The following is a 25,073-nucleotide window of genomic DNA, read 5'->3' as shown; positions in this document are numbered from 1 at the left end:
GCAACCCTGCCTCATTCCTCTGCCAATCTGTATAGGATCCGAAGTGAGAGAACCTATGCATATGCGGGCAGACAGGTGGGTGTACAGCGTAGCCAGTAACTGCAGAAACAGCTCGCCCACCCCCATGCGGCTCAGAACCTGGAGAAGAAAAGGCTACTCAATGGAGTCGAAGGCCTTCTCCATGTCAAGAAATGCGCCGCACCGCGGGGACCTCAGGGCGTGTGTGTTGAAATGCCACAAAGACCGTCCGGATTTTGTATGTAAGGTTTCGGGTCGGTACAAAACCAGCCTGTTCTGGGGCCACCAGCGAGGCCACCATGGGGGCAAGGCGATTGGCGATCACCTTCGCGTCGACATTAAGCAGTGACAAAGGGCGGTAGAAGGCACAGTCTCCCGGGTCCTTATCAGGTTTGAGGATTGCCACTAAGATAGCTTCTCGTAGAGTAGGCGGCATCATGCCAGTGTCCGCCACATCCTCGCAGAGGGAGAGGAGGTGTGGTATCAGTAATTCCGAATAGGCCTTATAAAAGACCGCAGATAGGCCATCACTTCCTGGTGTGCCACCAGCCTTCATCGCCGAGAGCGCCCAAACTATTGCTTCCCGTTCTATTGGCCGTGCCAGGAACTCTCATTCCAAGTTGGACAGCAAAGTAAGCTTGATGTGGGTGAGGTAATCTAGTATGCGCTCCTCAGACATAGGGCCCCGCGAAGCGTATAGTTTCGTATAATACTCCTGAAAACGCTCCGCCACCTGCTCATCACGGAGCGGCTCCTCAGACGAAGGGGACCTCCTTACTGGGATGGATGTTCTGTCCCGTCGGCGCTTAGCCAACTGCGCCTGAACCGCTCCCGGGCGATCCCCCTCCCCATACATCCGAGCTGTTGCGTATTTTCCCAGATTTTTTATCTCAGAATCAGCCTCCTCATTGTATTCGCACAGCGTGCTGGCTATCTCCTGAGCTAGTGCTACACTGCCTTCATGGAGCTGCTTTCGCTTCAGCTCCTCCAGTTTGGATTCCAAAGTATGCAGCCTTCCCCTGAATGATTTTAGAACTCCCGCATGTTTCGACAGGGTGACCCCTCTAATGTACACCATGAACGCCTCCCAGACAGTCTGGAACGAGTCCACAGAGCCTACGTTAGTTTAAAAAAAGGTCTCAATGGCCACCACCAGCTCCTCCTTAAAGGAGGCGTCCAGCAGCGAACAAGGAATAGGGGAGTGGTCCGAGTAGGTACGCGGTAAAACCGAGCATACGCGCACCATTCGAGTAAGGCTCGTCATAGCCAACCAGTAATCTATCCTGGTATGTATGTTGTGTGGGGCCGAGTAGTGTGTGTAACCAACTTCCATAGGGTGCAAATGCCTCCATATGTCATGCACGTCTAAGCGGGCCATTAGGGATTCTAGTGCTCTAGCCGAGGACGAAGGACGGCGGTCGGGTTCGTCCGATCTATCTAGCTGCGGTTGCCTAGTCATATTAAAGTCGCCCCCCAGAGCACGTCCCCCTTTGAGTAATTCTCAATCTTTGCCCCTAAGTCCGTGTAAAAGTTAGGGTTGTCGTAATTGGGGCCGTAAGTATTCACCGCACAGACATCCATGCCTTTTGCACAGCACCGCGTGATGGTATATCGCCCATCGCCGTCAGTCGCTAAAGGCGTCATCTTGATGTGCGTCTTCGGGTTGACCCACGTGAGCACCCCCCTGGCGTGTAAACCCAGCGGCATGAGAGTTCCCCACCAGGCCTCTGTAACGGAGAATTTGGCTGTCCGGGTGTAAGTGTGTCTCCTGCAATAGAGCGATATCTACACCACGCCGCGCAAAACATTGCAATACCTTGCGGACCTTTCTGTGGTCGTTGAGCCCCCGAACATACCAGGTTAGCAACGTCAGTGAGTCAGGATTACCCCCAGGAGTGTCTGTCCTGCCGACGGCGGTCTGCGTCCCTGTGCCATGGTGCGTACCTGTATGTACGTCTCAACTCTGTGTCGTGTCCAAGATATATGAGGTGACCCAGCAAAGGTGCCCATTCGCAACAAACAAATTGCACAGCATGAAAACAAAACATAACAGCTCCCCGCAGAAGTCAGATTGGGCCTACCCAAACTAATATGAATTAGCAAAGGTAGCCCGCAAATGCAGTCAGTTTTCAACAAGAAAAAATGGGTGCCATCGCTCCCCACTGCCCCCGTCTCAAAGAGGAAGCAAATTACGAGCTGTAAATACAATACCATCAGTATTAGAAACCCCACGTAGCAAAAGTATTAGAGCAACAAGCCCCCGCAGCCGTTGCCAGGATCCAGGAATATTCCAGACCCCCTAGAGGATACAAAACGGTTATACCACCGGCCAGTAACCCTCAGTCACTACCCAGTGGGCAGTAGAGCGGGGCATCACAATGCACATCGGCAAGTGAAGTGTGAAGGCATCTGCAGCAGTCACATCGTACCTACCCTGACCAGCAGCGGCGTGGGCAGATGTTACCAGTCAAAAACAGGTAACCCCCCGGAGCACAGACTCACACAGCAGCATCCCCTCCCCCCACCCCCGCATCTGAGCAGGATACATTATGAATCGTGCAGCTTATCTGTACAAGGTCTATTCAGTCCTGCTCATCCAGGATGCCATCTGCAGCATCCGCCGCCCCGTTTCTACGGGATCGGGCCTCTCTCTGCCAGTCCCTCAGGGCCTTCTGTAGTGCCTTGGGATCCGTGAATATCAGAGACCGCCCCTGTCTATTAATCCTCAGCTTCACTGGGTAGAGCATTGCGTAATCGGCTCCCATCTCTCTCAGCTGATGCTTCATTGGGGCAAACTGCTTCCTGGCCTGCTGCACCCTAGCGGTGAAATCCGGATACAATGAGAGCACCGAGCCATCATACTGCAGAGGTTGCTTGTCCCTGGCCAACTTCATGGCCACATCGCGATCGAAGTAGTTAAGCAGTTTGGCGATTATAAGTCGGGTGGGGCCCCCGGCTTAGGATGTGGACCTAGTGATCGGTGTGCTCTCTCGACCACAAACATGGCGTAAAAGGCGTTGTCCCCGAGAAGTTTCTTCAGTAGACTCTTGATAAAGAGTTCCATGTTGCCAGTCTGTGTGGTCTCCGGCAGGCCCGTAATACGGAGGTTGCACCGCCGCGAGCGGGCCTCCAAATCTTTGGTTTTATCTAGTAGGGACTGCAGGGCTCTACCGATCTGCTTACTCTTGGCATCCTGGGAGGACTGGGCCTCCTCCAATTCAGTAATCCGTCTCTCTGACATATGGAGGTGTTCCGCATGTTTGTCTAGCCGCTCAGCGATTCGGTTCATACGGTATGTGAGGGCGTCAAGTTTGGTCCCCAGAGTGGTCATTCCCCCCTGTAGGTTCTTCTCCATGGTGATGAGCAAGCCATGCAGGTCCTGTTGCTGGGCCTCCTCCACCGTATCACGTTCCACTTGACTGCTACTCCCCGCATCTTCCACCGGCTTAGTACCTCTGGGGCCAAAGGAGATCTTGGGCTGTATCCTGTCCGAACGACCCATGGCAGCACGCAATGCACACTCTCAAGCAGGAAGACTGAACTGGTACCTCCAGTCGCCGCTGGTCAAGCCTCCGGACCAGCACACCCAGGATACATGTGACAAACTTCCCAAGAGAGAACCCGACTCCGGAGTTGCGACCCTTGCCGCAGGGTGGCACCAGCACCGCCAACTTTCTCTCCACAAAATTTGTTTGACCAAGGAGGCCAAATGTAGATAGAGCGAGGGAGCCGTGTCGCAAATCGATCATCCAATGCCCCTGTTGAAGCAGCCAACACCGGCTCCCGGAGGGTCAATTCCAGAGACCGCCATGCCCGGCCACGGACCTCGCACCGGGGCAGTCACGCGTGTCTGCGCTCCCAGGGACACGCCGCGATGAAGCTCCACTGGTCAGGCCACCCAGTAGGGAAGGGACAGTGTCTACACAGCCGGGAGCCCGCCTGCCCTCCTGCACGAGGGGCCCACTTCAAAACGGCATCTGCCGCTCTTCTGGGCCTCCAGTGCCCCAGACCGGTGAATCAAGCCCACAAAGGGGGGCCCAGGAACACTTGAGGAGGTCTCGCCCCCCTTCACTGACCAATATTGCAATCAATGCACCAGAGTGCCCCAGGGTGTCAGGGGGGCAACTCGTGCCCAATTGCGGTGCTGCTGGGTCGGCTCTTTGCACAGTACTCCCCAAGAGAGTCCGGGAGGGGGGCACACGGGTCCGCACCGCACCCAGGGATAACTGCAGGGCAGCTGGCAGGGTCAGGGGCCCCAGTAGGCTGTGCGCCGCTCCCCGCACTGGCGATCCCAACGGGCCGCCGAGGCGAGCGGGGCCCTCCGCAGGGGGGGGGAGAGGGGGGAGAACCCGAGATCAGAGCCCCCACCACCGCAATCCCGGACCCCCAATACCACCGCCGCTGCTCACCTCCTCAGCTCTGCAGCGCCGTCAAAGTGCTCCGCAGTCAGGGACGTCCCCAGGAGCAGCCGCGCCAGGGGATCTCGGCTCCAGCCACGAGGGGCGTGCACTCCAGGCCACTGCTACGTCAGGCTTCAGCGCGGTCCAGACCCCGACATGCCTCGAGGCCTCTACAGGGCAAAGAACCAGGGTACCAGTAGGACAGACGTGTCCACCGCTGGGCCACACTCCCCGCTGTTATGGGGTGTCGAAATAAGGGCACAACTCGCAGGATAAATGTAGGATGGCAGCGAGAGACGGAGGAGCTCCGGGACTAGGCGGGCATCACGGTTGCAGGCTAGCTCCGCCCCCGGAGGGACCTTAGAGTTAGTCCAACCCCTAAACTTACTATAAGTATAGGACCCCAGTCCCTAGAACTTTAGATTACCCTGGACGAAACTCTGCAACATATATCTTGGACCTTCGACATTCCATATTGACTGGAAGATGGAAGAAATCTCCCTTGTGGTCAAGGAGTGACCACCCTGTTCAAACAGGCACCAGCTGAAACTGCACCTATTTCCCAAGGTATCCTGAAGTTATGCATTGGGGTATTTGAAGCCCCTGCCCGAGCACCTTTTACACTGAAGCTCAGAGGCCTACACTCCACGAGTGTCCCGTGAGCCCGGTTTGTGCATTTCCCGGATAGACTAGGTAATGGGGATGGGGTGCAACCATCAACTGAAGAGGATCCAAGTGGGGCACCCCACCAGGACTCTGAGGATGATGAGGATGCAGACCAGGATGGTGTCAATAGACCCAACCTGGTAGACACAGGGCTACCTGGAGATGAAGTAGGCCAAAATGGGCCTCCCTCCATCCCCCCACGTAGACCTGGTTGTGCATCGAGAAGCCCAGGATCACCTTCAGTGTAATCTAACCATTCTGGGTCATCAATAGGGTCCTCTGCCTCATCTCATAGGAGAAGAACCTCTCCTGCGAAGAGGGAACATGAAGCTAGAATGAGAGAAGTCAATCTCAGGATCAAGAGGCAAGAGATTGCCTTAGAAAAGGAGACCCTAGCTCTTGAAAGAGAGAAAAAGAAGATGGGGATAGAATCCCCTGGTGGCAGGAATATCCCTAGTGGTAGGGATAGGTCGTATGACCATAGAAACCTAAACAAGATTGTCCCTTCCTATCAGACTGGGGATGGCATCCACAAATGGATCACTGCACTGACAAGGGCCTGCAAAGTACAGAAGGTACCCCAGGAGCAGTGGGCAGCAATCTTGTGGCTCTCCTTTGCAGACAAAGGTAGAGACAAGCTCCTCACTGTCAGAGAAGAGGATGCTGATGATTACAAAGTCCCGAAGAGTGCTCTAATAGATGGGTTTGGCCTAACCACTGAACAGTATAGGTTGCAGTTCAGAGATACCCAGAAGACACAGACTCAGGACTGGACTGACTTTGTAGACTGTGCTACTAAGGCTCTGGAGGGCTGGTTACTGGGCAGTAAAGTGTGTGGCTATACAGGATTGTATAATCTAATCATGAGAGAACAGATTCTTAATAATTAACAGAGCCAGTTGATGAATCAGCACTTGGTTGACTCTGACCTGACCTCCCCCCAAGAACTGGGTAAGAAGGCAGACAAATGAGTCAGAACCAGGGTGAAGCAGAAGGTACAGAACCAAGGTGGTGACCAGAAGAAGCAAGACCAAAAGGTTGGGGAGAAAGGTAAAATCCAGAAGTCTTCACAAGATCCCCAAAAAGCTTCTAATGGTGGGGGTCCCCAATCCAAAAAGAAAGAAGGTCCTAGAAAACCATGGTGCAAAGGTGTAAAAATAATACTCACTGGACCAGTGAGTGCACCAAAAAGGAGACAGCTCCAGCCACCATTGCCCCTAAGGCAACTGTTCTCCCTAGTTTAGCTCCAAGCAGTGGTTCTCAACAGAAGGGTGTAGTAGGGTTAACTCTAAGAACTGAGATGGATTCTGGCCTAGTCAGAATACCAACTCAAGCTGTTTTGATTTGTGATGGAGGCATGGATATGACCTCCTCTGTGAGTCCAAGTAACCTGGGCAAGTACAGACAAACTTCTTTTGTCAATGAGAAAAAGGCTCAGGCCTTAAGGGACACAGATGCTAGTGTCACAATGGTGATACCTGACTTTGTGGACCCTGGACATATCAAACTTGGTGAAACCTACCAAGTGACCAGTGCTAGCAATGTCACTACCACACATAGTATGGCAGTTGTTCATTTCTCCTGGGGAGGAGTAACTGGCCTTAAGAAGGTTGTTGTTAGTCCAGACCTCACTTTCTATAAGGTTGACTTTACAACCTATCCTCAATAAGGGTCGTTTGGTCGGTTCTGGTCCCCTCTCATGGAATAGAGTTCCTGGGTTTCGTCATAGACTCTGTCGAGTCCATCCTCAGTCTTCTGGCACGCAAGTTGTCGAAGATCCGTCATGTGCTGCGGCAGACGGTGGGGAGGTCCCACACCTCACTGAGACAGATTGCCAGGGTTGTGGGCCTTTTGTCTTCCTCAATCCAAGCAATTTTTCCGGGGCCGCTGCATTACAGGGCCCTCCAGCGCCTCAAAGCATTTCACTTGCGCAGAGGTTTATCGTACGATCAGTTGGTTCCTCTTTCGGAGGAGGTGCAGGAGGAGATGACGTGGTGGCTTTCTCACATGGAAGCCTGGAATGGTTGAGCGATCTTTGGGTCGGTCCCGGATTTAGTGATCGAGTCCGATGCCAGCAGGGCTGGCTGGGGCGCTCGCTGCGGAGAATTTTCCACAGGCGGCGCCTGGTCGCCGGAGGAGCAGAGGTTGCATATCAACTGTCTGGAACTCCTGGCGGGGTCCTTTGCGGTTCGGTGCTGGACCAAGGACAAAATGCAGTCGTGTGTCCTTTTGAAGATGGACAATGTCTCAGCCGTTCGGTATGTAAACCATCTCGGGGGTTCGCGGTCCCGTGCGCTAGCGAATCTAGCGAAGGAGTTTTGGGCCTATTGCCTGGACAATCCAGTGTCGGTGCAGGCGGAATACCTGCCGGGTCAGTCCAATCAAGTAGCGGATTGGCATTCCAGGTATCTACGGGACTTCAGTCAATGGAAGCTGGATGTGTCGGTTTTCCGGTGGCTGAACGGCCTCTGGGGTCCTTTTTCGATCGACCTCTTTGCCTCGCGGTTGGATCATCAACTTCCGAGGTTCTTCAGCTGGAGGCCGGATCCAGTGGCGGAAGCCACGGACGCGTTTCTTCAGGACTGGAGTCGGGAGTCGCCGTATGCGTTTCCCCCCTTCTCCATGATAACGAGAACGGCGGCTCAGCTGCGCCGGCAGTCGGGGGAGCTGGTCCTGGTGACTCCGTTCTGGAGGTCGCAAGTGTGGTTTCCAGTTCTACTGGAACTTTCCTGGGATTTTCCAATCCTACTCCCCCAGTTTCCTCACCTGCTTCTCAACCCGGATCAGGAGCCTCATCACCTCCTCGTGCAGGGTTCTCTCCGCCTCATGGTATGGAGGCTTTCAGGGGACGCTGGTCGCTCCCAGGCCTTTCGCGACCGGCTGAAGGACTCTTGTCCAAAGCCTGGGCTCCCAGTACGTCGAAACGCTACAAGTCCGCTTGGACTAAATGGGTACGTTGGTGTCTTCGACATGACCTGGATCCCTTGGTTGCAGGAGTGGTTCCCATCTTAAACTTCCTGACGGAATTGGCTACGGCAGGTTTGGCGTATCGCACTATCAATGCCATGCGGTCAGCGATTTCTGCTGCGCACCTGCCGGTGAACGGGTCCCCAGTGGGGGAACATCCTTTGTGTGCAGACTCTTGCGTGGTGTTCGGCTGGCTTTGCCGCCGGAACCCCGGTACTCCGTCCTTTGGGACGTGAATGTGGTTTTGAATCTGTTCCTCTCTTGGCAAGCTAATAGGTTTTGGTCTCTGAAGGAGCTTTCGGCCAAATTGGCCATGCTGTTATGCTTGGTGTCTTGTCGCAGAGTGTCTGATGTTCGCGCTCTTGATGTGTCCGCTCGGGTGTTTTCGCCTGATGGCGTCACCTTTACGGTTGGCCGCCGTACCAAGTCTGGCTCTAGAACCATTACGTATCCTGCGTTTGTGGACGTTCCTAAGTTATGTGTTGTGAACTGTTTGAAAGCGTATGAGGATATGACTTGGGATCTTCGCCCTCCGGGCGAGCGTCAGTTGTTGATTGCCTTGCGTAAACCACACCATGCAGTATCTTCCCCCACTATTGCCAGGTGGGTGCTCTGGGTCATGCAAGAGGCAGGTATCGATACTAAACGTTTTGGGGCTCATTCTGCCAGAGGGGCCATGGCCTCCAAGGCGTTTGCAGTAGGTGCACGCTTGGAAGACTTGATGCGTGCTGCGGACTGGTCTTCAGAGTCCACGTTCAAGAAGTTTTACTTCAAACCAGTGGTGGACATTGCCAGTTTGGTGGTGAGTAAGCTTTAAACTAGCATAATCTGAGCCTCCGGTCCTGCCATAGAATCGAAATTTGCCTAGCTAGTGTGACGGTAAGTTTCAATTCTATTAAGGACACGGAGGCGAGGATTATCCCACCCAGATCGTCCGCGTGACGTCCCACCCGTATGCCAGTAAGTATGTAGGTTTCCAGTTCATGTTGTTATTTCATGACTGTTGCTGTCTATATTGCTTTGCTGACATGCGTCTGGGGATGTACGGCATTACAACACGGGCTTTTACACCTCGTGCCGTTACAACGCTCTTTTTACAACGCAAGTCGTTACAACGACTTGAGCTGTAAGGGCTGGGTAGTGGAATAGTTTAATTTTCTATTCCAACTCCAGCCCACGTTACGGTAGGGAAGGTGTTGGAATAGAAAATGAACAATTCGCTATCCAATAGCGCCCTCCAGCGCAAGTCGTCGTAACGACTTGCGTTGTAAAGGCAGCGTCGTAATAGCAGCGCGGGGTAATGCCCTCATTGTTAAGGATGTTTCCCGCGTCTGGTTGTACAACTCTCACGCAGTTGTGTTTTGTCACTAGGTAATGATGGTGCCAAACAGGACCAGTGATGATGTTGCGTAATTCGCGAAGAAAGAGGAAGAATGGAATGAGGGGTCTGCTTATATAAGGATAATGGACACTGTGAAAGGACTAACCTCGGATCTTCCAAGTTGGAGTGCTGGGACTTGATGTGAAAGTCTGAGACATTTGCACTATGTTGCTTATTTTGATGTTTTTCTTCCTTTATTGTAACCGATGATGATGTTCCAATACAATAAGAGCTTTTCCGGGCTGCTATGCGTTTTGTGTTTTAATAAATAGTGGAGAAAGAAAAGCATAATCCTCGCCTCCGTGTCCTTAATAGAATTGAAACTTACCGTCACACTAGCTAGGCAAATTTCGATTCCTATAGTAAAAGCGTGGACACCATTGGTACTTCAAATTATGTCCCTATCAGTAAGACCTTGTAATGGCCAATTAAAATCAGATAGGCCTGGTAATGTGACTTTTAATAGAGTTGGTCCATCTTCGATCATCAATTACATTGTGATCGAATCTAGATCGTGGGACAAGGTTCAGGACTTTAAGATCCATCATCAGTTGGACAGCGACCATAATGCCCTGGTAATGTCCCTTAAACCAGGGAGTTGGGGATTGAGAAACAATATGCCTGAGCTGAATTCCCTTCCACAGCCTCTTCCCCTGCACAACAACAGGAGGAGAGTAAAATTGCCCTCTATTATGGGTTTTTCCGAACGGCAGTCCAAAATCTATCTCCATGTCTTGCCCTTCCTCAGTGATATGGCAGTGGTGGGGTCTAAGGGAGTTGTAGCTGGGGTGGACAGTAGACCCATTGAAATTCACAAACAGTTAGCCTCAATAATGTTAGAGGTTTTTTTCCCACTCCAGACTAATAGGGAAAATGTGGCTAAGACTCACCCTTGGTATACTGCTGAATGCCGTAAATTGAAAGGAGAGCTGGTCAAAGCTATCAAAGAAAAAGACAAATCACGCACTAAGTCCCTAAGGGTGCTTTATGAGCAAGTTATAGAAAGGGAAAGAAAGTCCTGGGAGATGGAACAGTGGGAAGATTTGAGGGAGGCATTACAACGCAGAGACCTCAAATCCCTCTGGGCAATTGTTAGCAATGAGGGCAGGGATGAGAGGAACGCTATAAGCCCAAATATAGCCCCAGCAGTATGGGAAGAACACTTTGGTGGCCTCTACGCTGAGCCAAGCAATGGTGACTCCGATTTGGAGCATCTGAGCCTCCTCCACGAGCATCGACTGGGGGGGGGTTCCGGAGATATCGACTCGGGAAGTAGAGATTGGCATTACTAAGCTACTACCCAACAAATCCCCGGGGCTTGATAAAATCCCGGCGACTTGTTTCGGTCGGAACCCAAAATATGGGCCCCTTACCTTTGTGTCTTGTTTAACACAATACTAATGGGCACAGACCCACCTGAGACATGGAGGGGGGCTGAGATAGTTCCCATTTTTAAAAAAGGCTGTCCCCTGCAACCCTCAAACTACAGGCCCATTAGCCTGATAGATATCCCGCAGAAGGTATTTGGGAGGATACTCCTGGATAGGATCCAGTTATGGGAAGTGGAAAATCAGATCTTAAGTAATTTGCAAGCGGGCTTCAGATCTCGTATTTCAACCATTGATCAGATCTTCCGCCTATAGGTCCTTTTCTGGAAAACAGTGAGTGTGGAGGGTGGCAGCCTCTACCTCATTTTTGTGGACCTACTGGCCGCGTTTGATTTGGTCCCCAGGAACAAGCTGTGGAGAGTTCTCCATGACCTTGGTATGCCGCATTACCTCCTGGGAGTATTGATCAGGCTCCACACAGGAAATTACGCCCAGGTTAGATGTGGAAAAGCGGGAGAATTGTCTGCACATTTTCCAGTGCAAAGGGGGGTACGCCAGGGGTGTGTGCTGGCCCCTACTCTCTTTGTCTGTATATAAATGGGCTTGTTAAACACCTCTTAGCCATAAAAGATACGGATGCCCCAAGACTAGCCACAGGAAGATTGCCCGCACTAATGTTTGCGGATGACACTCTACTGCTGTCTCGAACAGCCACTGGCATCCAACGCATCCTTGATGGATTTGCAGATTTCTGCGCCTTAAGTGGACTAGAAATCAATCTGGCCAAAACAAAATGTATGATCTTTAATCCCCCAAGGCAAACACGACCTACCCTGTCCTGAATGGTATACCTCTTGAGAGAGTCAAGACATTTGATTATTTAGGAATTACTCTCGAGGAACATCTGGGGTGGGGTGCACAAATAACAAAATCCTCACTGAAACTGACGCAGACTGTGGGTGGGCTATCAAAAAAGTACATAACATCTCCATTCAAGCAGGCTGCCCCTGTTATTGAAATATACAGGGTACACACCAGAGCACCCGCACTATACGAGGCAGAATTATGGGGACATTGTCGGCCAAAAAGTCTGGTAAGGGTCGAACACACATTTATGAGAGAGCTGTTTGCCCTACCCGTCAGAACCCCATTGGTCCCATTAAGATTTGACCTTGGGTTATTCCCCGTGGAAGAGGAGGTTGCCCTGAGGCCTTTAACTTATTGGAGAAGATTTTGATCTGTCCCAGAGCTTGTACTGTATCGTGCAGAGTTCCAGGAGGTATGGGTGGCACGGAGGTTAAGGAAAATTACCTGGTTATGGCATATCAAGGATCTGTGTGTACGGCTTGATGTCCCTGGGTTATGGGAATCTCCTGAGTCAGCTTCTCTGGCCTATTCCAGAACTGACCTGGTAAAAAGGTTTAGGTCTAATAATTTGTTGGCCCTGCATGCTAGTACGGCAGTAGGGAGAATGACTAGTGAATTCCTCGACATAAAAACAGAATATAAGAAGGTGGAATTCCTAGACATGATCTACCCAGCCCAAGCTAGGAAGCTGTATTTACAATTAAGAATGTGTAGGTTACCACTAAGGTCATTGACCAACAAATGGGATGTAAATAAAAGTACAGAGTGTCCGGCGTGCGAACACTCATTAGAAAATGTAAGCCATGTATTTTTCTTCTGTCCAGCATATGGGCTGTCCCGTAATAGGTGGATTAAACCTATCTGCAGGAATCTGGGTTTTCGCGAACATGAGCATGGGCTTAGAGTACTTAGATACGACACCCACCCACCAGTTGTTTTTGCCATTTCCCGGTTTCTGCATGGCATGTGGATTAAGCTCAGAACTTTTATAATGATTTGATCTTAGATCTAAGGCTTTTAGGATAGCCATGAATCACTTTGATAATTATTAAGATGGTTTAATTTTATTTTTAAGCTAGGAGCGTTTTTGATGTCTTTGATGTAAATTATGTGTATATATATATGAAATGTGTTCTTAACTTCAAAATGGATTTTAATGTTTTATCCTGTGTTTTAACATGTACTTTTATGGCCCACTGTGGTCGAAATAAAGTTATCAATGATGATGATGAAATGTATTCATTCATTCATACGCACAAACACATACACCTTTGCATCTTTGTGTGTGGATTGTGTGGAAATATCCCTATTGCCGTCTATCCTTTCCTAACATTTTTAAAATACACAAATAACAAATAAATGTTATGAAAAATGTCTTAGTAACTTGTGTTCAGGTTCTCAAGTGCAATCAAGAGCCAACAAACACAGAAGCACCTGCACAAACACAAACACCCCTGCCCCATGGTTTTGATAACTTCTACAGTAGGAGGCCTTTCCTTTTTAGAGATACAACTTCTGTCACCCCTGGCTCTGCCTACTGGGTTAAGGGGGAACAGCCTACCTTGTATTTGGCATTTCCAATCAGAAAATCCAGGAGCCCCCAAAAGGAGTGTTTATGTGGGACAAGGGGCTGTGAAGTGGTTCTAAAGAAACACTCCAGAAAAATATAAATGCAATGAATGAATAAGAGTAAGGTCTCAGATAGAACAAATACAGAAAATACAAAAAACAGGAAAGCAGATGGCTGACTTTTAACTTGTTTCTCACTGTTTGCTTACCCCTTACCTGCAAGTGAGGCCAGGAGGGTTCGAGGTTAGGCTCGTCTTCTTCCGGGTCAAACTCCGGGTTCTCGCTAGGAGGCAGTGTTCGGAAAATATTAACAGAGATCTGGATAAAAAAATAAGTGGACAATCATGAATCAGAGACTAGTATGGAGGGCAACAGTGACATATGTTTAACTGGAAAGAGCAGCTGCTACCGCAAACAGCTGTGGCAGGGTAGACCGAATAACTCCACAAACTAAGCATGCGCAGCCACCTCGCGAAACAAACTTTTATGAAAACTATTCTTATCAAAACAAGAATAAATAAGATATGAATTCCTCCGTGTTGCAAATATACTGAGAAGGTTATCAGTGCCAGATTGCAAATGTTTGCATCTCCCGGCCATGTCCCAGGCAAAACAGCTAGAATGACTTCTGTAGGGAGCATCAATGTGATAGCGGGGTTTTAATCATGGCTTTCCAAGTTGCTTAAATTGTGTGATTCTGGGTCACTCTCTTTATCGTGTTGTGCCTTTGTTTTGTGCCTTTGTTTTTCTTCAGGAAAACGTGACTGCTTTTCAACATGCTAAATCTCATTACTTAGATGTATTTAAAGGCTGCATGATTTTATTTGATAATTCAATCGTCATAATGAAATCAGATCTGTGACTGGGGGTGAGTGTCTGAAAAGTTTCAGTGCTTCGTCCAGCACCTCCTTGTGTTAGCCATTAAAGACACTAAGACAGCAATGAAACATGAGATAGACACCATGACCCAAGGCTTGGGACTGTTGAGAGCCAACCATAGGAAATTGGTTTCCAGGGTGGCTGAGATGGAATCTACCATGGCTCGGGTTCAACCCACTCTAATAAAAGTAATGCATGCCTGCGAGTGCTTGAAAAAAAAGCGCTCACCCAGCAGGAAAGTTAGACGAGGCCAAGGGCTGCTCTCACAGTAACAATGTCCCTCTGGTAAGGGACCTACATCTGGGCATAACCTGCCAACTCGGGGCGAACAAAGCAAACACAAGGAGATGATGGACGGAGCGCTGAAACGTTTCAGACACTCACCCCCAGTCACAGACCTGGGTTGAATCCATCACCGTTCTTTAGCTCACTTCGCCACCCCAGTTCAGACACAGCTATATGCAAATCAGTCTTGACCCTGTGCTTCATGGGAAAAGTCCAGCCCGAACTGCCAAGCCATGTCTTACCTGGACCGGAAACAAGCATCCTGGGACCAGTTTCGTACTAACAGCCCTCATTAGCCAGGCTAGCTTGAATTCAGTGGCAAAGTAAGCAAGGAAACTTAGGACGAACAAAGCAAACACAAGGAGATGATGGACGCAGAATTGAAACTTTTCAGACACTCACCCCCATTCACAAAGGTGAAGGGGTCCCTCTTCCCATTTGCAAGTGCTTTACCACTGAGAAGGGTGGTAAACCGCAACTGTTTTACGACTGGAATTGCGGTTGCAAAACAGTCTTACATAGGGCTCAGACTCGCTATAGGAAAGAACGGCCTTGGAACGCCCCTTCCTAATAGCGAGTCGCAAATCCAATTTAGCGAGTCGCAAATCATTTGCGACTTGCTAAATAGGTTAAGTAAATGGTCCATTTGTTTTTTGCACGCGCAAACGGGTCGCAAACCCATTTGCGCACCCATAAAAAGGTCGTACATCTGTCCCCAAATCTTTAACAAAAAACTGAAGTTTTTTAGCATATAAAACTGAAAGAGCTGTTGCCGTGTTTTAATTTTGTAGAAAATAATGATCAATTTTGGCATGCTTCAGTTAGAATATCTAGGCTGCACCAGGCTGTATTTCACAATCATTCTTAAAATGCTGCAGAAAAATGCATGCTTATTTTAGGTGTATAAGTTTTCCACATCCATGTGTCTTTCTCTCCTACAGAAAATCAATGAAAACACAGTTTCTGCATGGTCTCAGTCTTAAATGTATAATAATTAGCTCTGTTCTCTGGAGGGAAGGACTTACAAGGTCAAGGTCACTCACCCAGCACTGCTGGCAGATGAAGAAACGTGCTGCACTTTAGTGTTTCATAAGGTATGATTTCATCTCCTTAATTAAATATGTACATCTTTTATCAAAAAGGCGCTTTATAAAATAGGAGTTTCCAGGGACGTTGTGCCAACAAATAGATGTGTTTTTCAGGGATGACACATTTTTTATCCAAACCTTCTAGTCATGTCATGCTATGAATGTCTGTTACTGAAACATTACAAAAGAAGTTTTTTGAGACAAGCCAACTTTTTGATTATTTCACTTTTAGCTACAGAACAGTGAGCAGTGATATTTTGAGCTTTTATTTCAAGACAGGCTTTATGTTATTCTACTTGCTAATTCACTGGATTTATTAACTAACTAATTTTGCTTTCCGTAATGATACATTTGTTTGTACAAAAACACAAGATTGTTAAGCTAGAGTCTTGTCCAAGTTTTAATGATAAATGAAAAAAGACAGCGTTACCTAGGATGTGGGGGAGGTTCTTTGGGAATTTCCTATATGGAAGCTCCTCCCAACATTAGAGTGTATGTCTAGAAATATTTTTTACATTTTAAGACATACTTTTGCACACTAACCCAGCTATCATGGTCCATCAGAGGGTTGTCTCACCCATTCAACAGATTTATAGGGGGTGTGAGCTTATCCAATGTCTTTGAGGGCACTTTGGGGTTTGTAATGAGCTCACCTCTTGATGAGGCAAAACCACCTTGCAGTAAAACCTATCCTCTCCGGGATATTCTACTGCAAGATTTTTAAAATAGAATATATTGGATTGCAGGGGTTGTTACATCTTCCTTGTGCCTTATTTCTACATGTTTGGGCCAAACATTTGGATCTCTAGTGTGTCATCAGTCTTCCGCTGAACTGAGATCTCTCAGTATGTGCAAATCTCACCCAAAATCATGCACAATCAAACATTCAGAACATTTGAGAATACATTTTTTCAAAAACATGGTAATCCCTAAGGTGGGGCACCTGAAAGATGCAAAGGGTAACACATGCATAAGACACAAAGAAAACTGCCCGGATGCATCATGGTTCCTGGAGTACAGTGTCAAGTGGCTGTGATAGGGAAAACATTGTCGCAGCAGGGAGGAATTGGCACAGCTGCTCCATTCAGCACTAGTGATATGTAAAACACTTAAAAAAAAACAAACACCAGTGCATGAAGAACTGCAAAGGAGAAAGATAAAAAGAAACAAACACTATATTATGTGCGTCAACACCATTGCTCGCATATAAGCACACAAGCATACTTATGCATCCTTACACTAGTAGTGGGGGATAGCCCCTCATGGATGGTGGACCCTGGCTTGCCCTGTAGTCACAAGCTAAGTGACAGAAAATAATCATTGAGAGCGATTGGATCAAAAGAAACTGTTCAGTAGAAAGGACCTAATTACGATGTCGGTCGGATCACAGCCGACAAGCCAACTCTTGCGGTCTGACTGTTATCTGCTGCCACAGTCTGACTGACACATTAAGATGCGCGGCGGTAGGATGCAGGGCGGAGGCACCTACCAATGCTTCCGATGGTCTCAAGGAGCCCAGCCGACTGTAGGTCGGAATGAAATTCCCTACAATAAGGGCAGTGCCTACTCAGGGATTACGATGTTTCAACAGCCTTTAGATGGAAAGGCTGTCGGAAACTGACTTTGGGGGCCCCTAGCAGGGCTCTGTCCCTCCATGGCCTCCACTATGATCCCTGGGGGGCACTTGTGGTGCCCACTCCCAAAGATCCATTCCCTGCGTCTCAGGCACCACATGTTATGTTATAGACATTTTTAGAGAGCAACGGTTACCCAAGGGTGTCCTGGTGCTAGTTACTTATCCTAAGAGCAATAAAGCCAGGTTTTCAATCCCTTCCTGAAAGCCAAGAGATAAGTAGCATTTCCCAGGTGGAAGGGACGGTCATTTCAGGCTTTTGCCGCACAGAAGACAAAGCTGCTCCCACCCCCCATTACTTTTTTTGTGAATGGTACTGTAACCGACTTGGCTCCCAGCGAACGAAGAGTTCTTTTGGGTATGTACCATTGAATCTGTTGTTTTAAATGGTCAGGTCCTATTCCTTGAAGGGCTTTAAAAATGGTGCAGAGAGATTTAAAACACACTCAATTCCTCACCGGGAGCCAGCGCAGTTTTTTAATTTCTTTAGAGATTGAAGAAAACTTGGTAGTAAGTAGCCTCGCGGCTGAATTTTGCAGCATTTGAAGTTTATTCATAAAACGTTCATGAAAGTTTAAACAAAAACTATTACAATAATCCAGCCTTGACATGACCAGTGCAGTAACCACTGTTTGCTGGCTAACAGGTGGTAGAAATGGCAGAATTTTCTTGACTGTTCTGAGAACATACGCTGTTGTTGATGCCACTGCGTTTACTTGGTCACCAAAGTTAAGTGTGTCGTCCACTATTACTCCTACATTTTTACTTTTTTGTGGGTGTAGGAAGAGTGCCCATAGAGTCCGGCCACTTATTTGGGGTCCAGAAATTGTCATAATTCCCAAACAGTATGATTTCCGTTTTGCCCGGATTAAGCTTTAGGCAATTTTCCAACATCCATCGCCTAACTGACTCCATACAGTCTTGGAAGTGTTTGTCCATTCCCACCTCCGGCCCTGGTAGCAGAGACACCACAATTTGGGTGTCATCCGCAAACGAGGTGAGACCAAAACCAAAGGCACTAATAAGAGGGGCCAGAGATGAAACATACACGTTAAAAAGTGTAGGGTTCAGCGATGACCCTTGCGGGACTCCACAGGGCGGAGCAAAAGATTTGGAGTGGTATTAACCCTGAGATACAATTTGTAATCTGTCTGTTAAAAATGATTTTAAAAGTTCCCATGCTTTTGCCGGGATCCCACATGCCTTTAAACGATCCATCAACAGGTCATTATGGACCGTATCAAAGGTCGCGTACAGATCCAGTAAGATCAGGGCGGCTTTGCTATCCCGATCCACGGTTTCCTTAATCTCCTCTGTGGCTTTGAAGAGGGCTGACTCAGTACTATGTCCCTGTCTAAAGACATGGTGGGTGGGATCCAAGGCTTTAGTTTTGCGCAAAAAGGCACTAAGTTGTAGATTAAATGGTTTTTCAATCGGGGCCTTTTTCCGACCCCAGCACAAGCCACAATGGAAAAATTGATGTTTCCAACAGCCTCATGGGTGATTGAATTCTAATTTGTCAAATAGAACCGCCGACTACTAGTCATGCGGTTTCCATTCTGACATGATGCCAGTTGAACACACGACTGACCGAATCGTAATAAGCCCCAAAGTGTTATTGTATTCGTCAGGGGTATCGTTGTCACGTAGCCTACTGTCTGACCGCCACGCCGGAAACTAGCTGTAAGTGGCATGTTGTCAGCTTTAAAAGTGAAGTAGCGGGGGAGGAGCTACGACACCAACCAAGATGGCCGCATAGTCTCCCGGCTCTGCTGACCTCCGTCCTATGCTCGCTTATCCTGTCGAATATCCTGATCTCCTGCTCCGGATTCGTGTGGGTGAACTAGTCGGCACCCTGATGGTGTGACCACGGAATTTTTTGGATGTTCTGGGGTGAATTAACATCGAAAATGGTTTGAGGCCTAACTCAGACTTGAAGCTGGGGTCTCGATTGCTGGTCTACCCGGGTCCGAAGTGAACAACAACGGACTGAGGAGAGTGGTTGGGTCCGGTCCTTGGAACTTTGAAAATTTCACTGGACTATTTCGCGACCATCTGCTGCCTGGTGCTGTGCCTGAGGTGAGGTGACGGGTGGCGCGCGGTGCTGCGTCGCGGGGGGCCCCGGCCCGGTGGCCCGGCACTAGCACCGCTGGTGCCCCGGGGTGGGGGTCCCGCCGCGCGTTGCTGCGTACTGCTGGCCCGTCCCTCACGGCTTGATTCTGCCCTGGTGTATCCTGCCCCGGAGGAGGTGTCTCTCCGTGGGGATCGTTATGCCGGCGGACGTGTTGAACTTGGCGGAACGGGCTCAATGTGGCCCTTCCTTGCGGATGGTAATGGTGGAACTGGCGGCGCTTCGCGCGATGATGAGGGCCCAGGTCAATCGTTTGCTGTCGGCAGAAGATGGGATCATAGGACCGGGAGCAAGCCCTGATTTGCTTTTTGAGACCCGGCAGCCGACTTGCCTCCTGTTGGATGCCCTAGTGGCGCGTCTGGACCTGGTGCTGGAAGCTGTGCCTGCCCCCAAAGAAATGGAACTCATCGTGTGTGCTGAGATTGATGACTCTCTTAAGTTCTCGGACACATCGGTCCTACAGTTCTCGGAACATTTCACTGCTTCACCCATCCTGGACACTGTTGGCCTACACTACAATTTGTATCGGAACGAGTCGCACCCCCTCCCCAATCGGTCTCCCAACATGGCAGATGTAACGATGCTTGGCGTCGGAGACGGGGAGGGACATCGTTTGTGCAAGCCGTGTACGTTGGGATCTGCTATTCCTCTCCCATTTGCTGGCCTAAGCTTTGACTGCTACTGTGTGACTCTTGACTTTCCTGAGATGGGGCTTTACTTATCCGAGGGACTCAGCAACTTTGATAGACGGGGGCCAAGGCTGACAATGTGGGTTAAATTGTTTGTGATGGATCTATTGGTAACGAGACTGCTTCATCAACGGACGGATTCCGGGGCGGGGGGGTTTGTTGTTCTCCCCGGGGTATTTTCGTGGGATGGTCAACTTTATTTGTGCTGGCTTCGGGGGGCCCCTTTGTTAGGGCGGGGGGGAGAGACCGGGAGCGCAGAGACTATCGCCCTCCTCCACTTCCCCGTTGAGTGGGGTTTCCTTTCTTTCTTCTTTTTCTCTGCTTCTTCTATATTTCGGGTTTGGTTCTCGGCCGACAGGCACACTGCTGGGGGGGGGGGGCCGTAGTCATATGCAGGGGTGCAGGGTGGGGGGTTGGGGGAGGGGATTTTTCGTTTTTAATTTGTTTCTATGGCCTTTGTTCTCTTCTCTTACCTTTCTTTGTCTTTTTCTTTTTCTGGGTCAGTGCAGTGGGTTTATTGACCACTGCTTTTTCATCTGTGCCTCAATTTTCGTGGTGTTCTCTGGGTCTTAGGGCAGGTGGCTAGCAGGCGCGAATTGACCGCAATACTCCTTCATATCCTGAACCGTTTGTTTCAGCGCCATTGATTTGACCGATTGCAGTTTACTGTTGACACATTTACTAATCTGCCTGCCATTTTTCGCTGCTGGGAAATTGTTCGGCACCTGATCCTTCCATCTTATATTATAAAATGAAAACCTTTTATATCCTGTTTCTCTAATTGTGCTGTTCAGTGACCAAGAGTACGTTAATATGGTGATTCTCCTCCCCGAGGTGCTTCATGTGATTTAAAATGTGTTCTCTGTCAATCTAACTGCTTAGCGGCCAGCCCCGGGGGTTGTAGGCCCATGATTGTACTTGGTTGAAATGTCAATAAAGGTTTATAAAAAAAAAAAAAAAAATGGGAAGTAGCCGATGTTTCCGCTAATGAAGTCCGGAATGTAATGCCATCACAAGTGTGATGCTGGACATTTCACGCAGGCAATTCTCAGAAGAGCTGAAATACGTTGCTGATGGTTGTGGTGAAAGTGATGACATGAAGCGCATGTGCTCTTGTGATGCCTGAGCCCTAATAACGGCTAGGATGTGTCATTATTTAAATTACCACACACAATTATGTAAATATTGGGAGGAACTCATCCCTGGTAAAAAAGGGAGGGAGACGACAGTATTAGAATCCTTAAGCTGGCCATATCTGGCCACCCATCAAAATAGCATCTATTGTGGTAAGGATGCATAGGTATGCTTGATGTTCATATACAAAAGATTATGTTGATGCAAGAGTGTGTGTAGCTTTTAATTTTGTTGTTTTGCAGTTATTTACACACTTGGTGCTTTTTACCAATGTTTCACATATCGCAAGTGCTGCATGGAATTCCTTTGCTGTACCACTTCCTCCATTCTGTCACAATGTTATCCTTATGCCAGCCAACTGATGTTGTACTCCAGTAGCCATGACAGATTTTTGGCAGTTGTCTTTGTATCTTTTTGCCTTATGTATGCTTACATTTTTTTTCTTTTAGGTACTACACCTTAGACAACAGTGATGCATCCATGGTTATGAAAATATCATTTGTTCTCAATTAATTTGAATGTTTGATTTTACATGATCGTGTATGGGAGTTGCACATACTGACAGATTACAGTCCTGAGGAAGGCTGCAAACTCCTTAAGGTACCATAGGTTTGACTGAAACTTGTCAACTCAAGGGACTTGGCAGCTGTGTTAACAGGTACAGGTATAACAGGTATATTCTGTTTTTAAAATTTAGCCGTAGAATATCCAAAAATGAATGATAGATGATGGGTTTACAGTAAGTGGTTTTTAATCCTACACACAGACTCTGACCTCATCAAGAGGTGACCTCTTCACTACCACAAAAAGTGAATTTGAAGACATCCGATGAGCCCACCTGATGGCTAAATAACTGTCAGGCAGGTGTGTTGAACCAATGATGAACATGATATCTTGGTTGGTGTGTGAGAAAATCTTACAATTTTAAAAATAATTCCAGCCATGGACTCTAATGTTGGTAGGTCCTTCCAAACTGGAAATTACTTGAGAATCTTAACTCACATCACAAGTAACACTTTTTTTCATTACTTTGTTTGGGAAGTTTTTAAGCTGGGTAGTCCCACACTCTCCTGCCCCTCTTGTTTTTTTCAGATTGTATTAATAGCCTTAGACTAAGTCTTAGACTAAGTCTATGAGAGGCTCATATAGTCCAATTACTGCCTAAATAACCTTTAATTTCTTAAGTAAGATGCGTAACTGTTTAGTGGCCTATATGGGGAATGGACTAATTGGGCTAATTAGTGGACATTTATTGGTTGTAAAAAACTTGGAGAATGCTGGAAATGGTTGGAGTATTGCCAGTATACCTATCAATGTTTCACAACATTGACCGGTACACTGGCAATACTCCAAACAAAAGTTTTATTTGATGAGTATTATTATGCTTTTGCACTGTTTGTTTTGTGACTTGTGCTGTATTTTGGTGATTGCTGCTGTTTTATTTATGTTATGGGATTGTGTCAATCATGGTTTGTTATTAACTGTTGATGATGATACTGTATTAAATGTTGTTGATATTTTATTTGTATTGATATTGTTTATTCGATTTGAAGAGTTGTAGATTTTGAAGAACTTGAGTTAGATGAAAAGAGTTAAATCATCTTTTGAGGGTTGTAGAGAGGGAACACTATATTTCCTTTGTTTCCCTACCAGGCAGGTCATTCTTGTACTCTGGCATTTTCTTTTTTGGGGTGCAGGCTAGGGGGCTGCTTTTAGACCTGGGTGGGCTGTGTGACCCAATCATGAAGGTACCCATAGTGCCATTCTAGTAGCAGCTGTTTGCAGAGTGGAATTGCTTTGAACAGTTTTGCCAGGCTGATTTTTGTTTCCAGTCCAGCCCTGAAAAACATTATCATGAAAAAAATCACATTACAAATGTGACTACTTCCTCTGTTACATTTATATTTTGTTATGTCAAGGCTCTGTGTTGTGCCCCACAACGCTAGGCTGCAGTTTTTTTAAAGTTCTTTTGAAGCATCCCAATCCTTCTTTAATTTGCCATACTTGAACCACTTTTCCAAAATGTCCATTTGAAACTCGAACAATTATTTCCTGGCTGTCTGGTTAGTTTTTATCTGTGCCATGGGGCAGAAAGGGGCAGTATATAAAACAGAATCATCATCGAATCTGAACAATATGAATATTATTTTCTTACAAAACAAAGGTTTTCATATTTATGTATTTTTCTCTAGTTTGATAAGAAAGCAAAAGATAGTTGATGCTGCTGGGAGAAGAAATAAGCATTGGCAAAGCCAATAGGTCTTGCTGTTCAGCATGGCTAACAGTTAGAGGGGTAAAGGAGAGAGGCGTGGAGTGGAGTGTTGTAAAGTAGAGTAGAATGGAGTGTTATGGAGTGATGTGTAGAGGCATAGAGTAGTGCATAGTTGAGTGGCGTGGAGTAGAGTGAAGTGGAGTGGCATAGAGTGGAGTGGAGTAGAGTGGCGTAGTGTGTCGTAGAATACAGAGGAGTAAAGTGGCATGGAGGAAGTTGCTTAGAATGTCAGAGTAGAGGACTGCTGTAGAGTGGCATAGAGTGTTGTAAAGTGGAATAGATTGGAGTAGAGTTTAATGGAGTAGAGCGCCATGAAGTGGAGTGTTGTAGAGTGTAGTGTCATAGAGTGGCCTAGAGTGAAAAGACGTAAAGTACAGAGATGCAGAGTAGATTGGCATAGAAAGCATTGGTTTTGAGTGGAGTGGCGCAGGGTGCAGTGGTGCAGAGTAGAGTGGTGCAGAGTAGAGTCCAGTGGCATAGAGTGCAATGGCATAGAGTAGATTGTTTCAGAGTAGAGTGAAGTGGCGATGAGTGATGCAGGGTAGAGTGTAGAGGAGTAGAGTAGAGTGGTATAGAGGACAGTGGTGTTATGTGGCTTAGGGTGCAGTGGTGTAGAGTGCTGGGGCATAGATTGCAGCAGCATTATGTGCAGTGGTGCAGAATAGATTAGAGTGGAGTGATGCAGAGTGTAGTGGTGTAGAGTGCAGTAGAGTGCCATAGAGTTGATCGGTGCAGAGTAGTGTGGTGCATAGTATTCTGGTGCAAAGAGCACTGCCCTACAGTACAGTGGTGCAGAATAGAATAGAGTGGTGTAGAGTGAAGTGACGTAGAGTACAAAGGTGTAGAGTACAGTTGCGCAGAGTAGAGTGGTGTTGAGTTCAATGGCAGAGAATGCAGTCTTGCAGAGTGAAGTGGCATAGAGTAAAATAGAATGGTGCAGCATGCAGTGGCATAGGATGCATTGATTTTGAGTAAAGAAGGTGTTGCAAGTTAAAAGCAGAGTGGTGCTGGGTAGAGTGCATTAGTATGCAATAGTGGTGTAAAATGTAGTTGCATAGAGTGGTGCAAAGTAGAATAGAGTGGTGTAATGTGCAGTCTCAGAGTAGATTGTTTCAGAGTAGAGTGGAGAGGTGCAGCATCGAGTGCAGTGGTGTAGAGTGCAGTGTTGCAGAGCAGAGTGACATAGATTGGATTTGGGTAGAGTGGAGTGGTGCAGAGTAGAGTGGAGTGGCCTAGACTGGAGTATAGTACAGTGGCGAGGAGTGAGTGCAGTGGTGTAGAGTAGAGTAGAGGAGTATGGAGTGAAGTGGCGTAGGGTGTCGCACCAGACACCAGCAATGCTAAAGCCTGCCCTTGTGGTAGGCTGTTGTTTTTTCAGTGGACATGTTCACCTATTTTATTGCTGACAGCACACGCATCCATCAAATAGTATAAAAACTATGATTTGGCATGGGCAGGATGTTTACGGCTGTAGTGTAAATAATGTAGTTGTTTCCAGGCTCCTGTTTGTTGTTTTTTGGAAATCAGAAATCTGTGCTGTCTGGGTTTTTATGGCATAGTGCTACTGCATGTGTGGCACATACTGCGGGCCTATTCTAAGGGTTATATTTAAGGGTTATATTCCAGCCTTGTAAACTGAAGCACAGGAGCGGCACAAACAGGTTCCATGGGGAGAGTAATCTGCATTCCTCTTGCTTTCCTATAAATGCTATCACTTTGAAGTCACAGAAAGAAAAGAAATCCCCAAGCTCCCTTGAAAGAAGGAG

The 25,073-nt window shown here is 47.8% G+C and overlaps 1 protein-coding gene across 1 annotated transcript in view; it reads right to left on the bottom strand.

Moving 5' to 3' along the window:
- Positions 1 to 25,073, bottom strand: part of PPP2R5B (protein phosphatase 2 regulatory subunit B'beta) — a 403,518-nt gene that overhangs the window by 121,948 nt on the left and 256,497 nt on the right. The window contains exon 3 of the mRNA XM_086938500.1: positions 13,413 to 13,514. Coding sequence (XP_086794626.1) covers positions 13,413 to 13,514 — 102 coding nt within the window. The remainder of the gene's footprint in view (positions 1 to 13,412; positions 13,515 to 25,073) is intronic.

Source organism: Lissotriton vulgaris, chromosome 9 (assembly GCF_964263255.1).
Source record: "Lissotriton vulgaris chromosome 9, aLisVul1.2, whole genome shotgun sequence".
Classification (NCBI taxonomy): domain Eukaryota; kingdom Metazoa; phylum Chordata; class Amphibia; order Caudata; family Salamandridae; genus Lissotriton; species Lissotriton vulgaris.
Note: the sequence above shows the minus strand (reverse complement) of the source record. Positions and strands in the feature narration are given on the sequence as shown.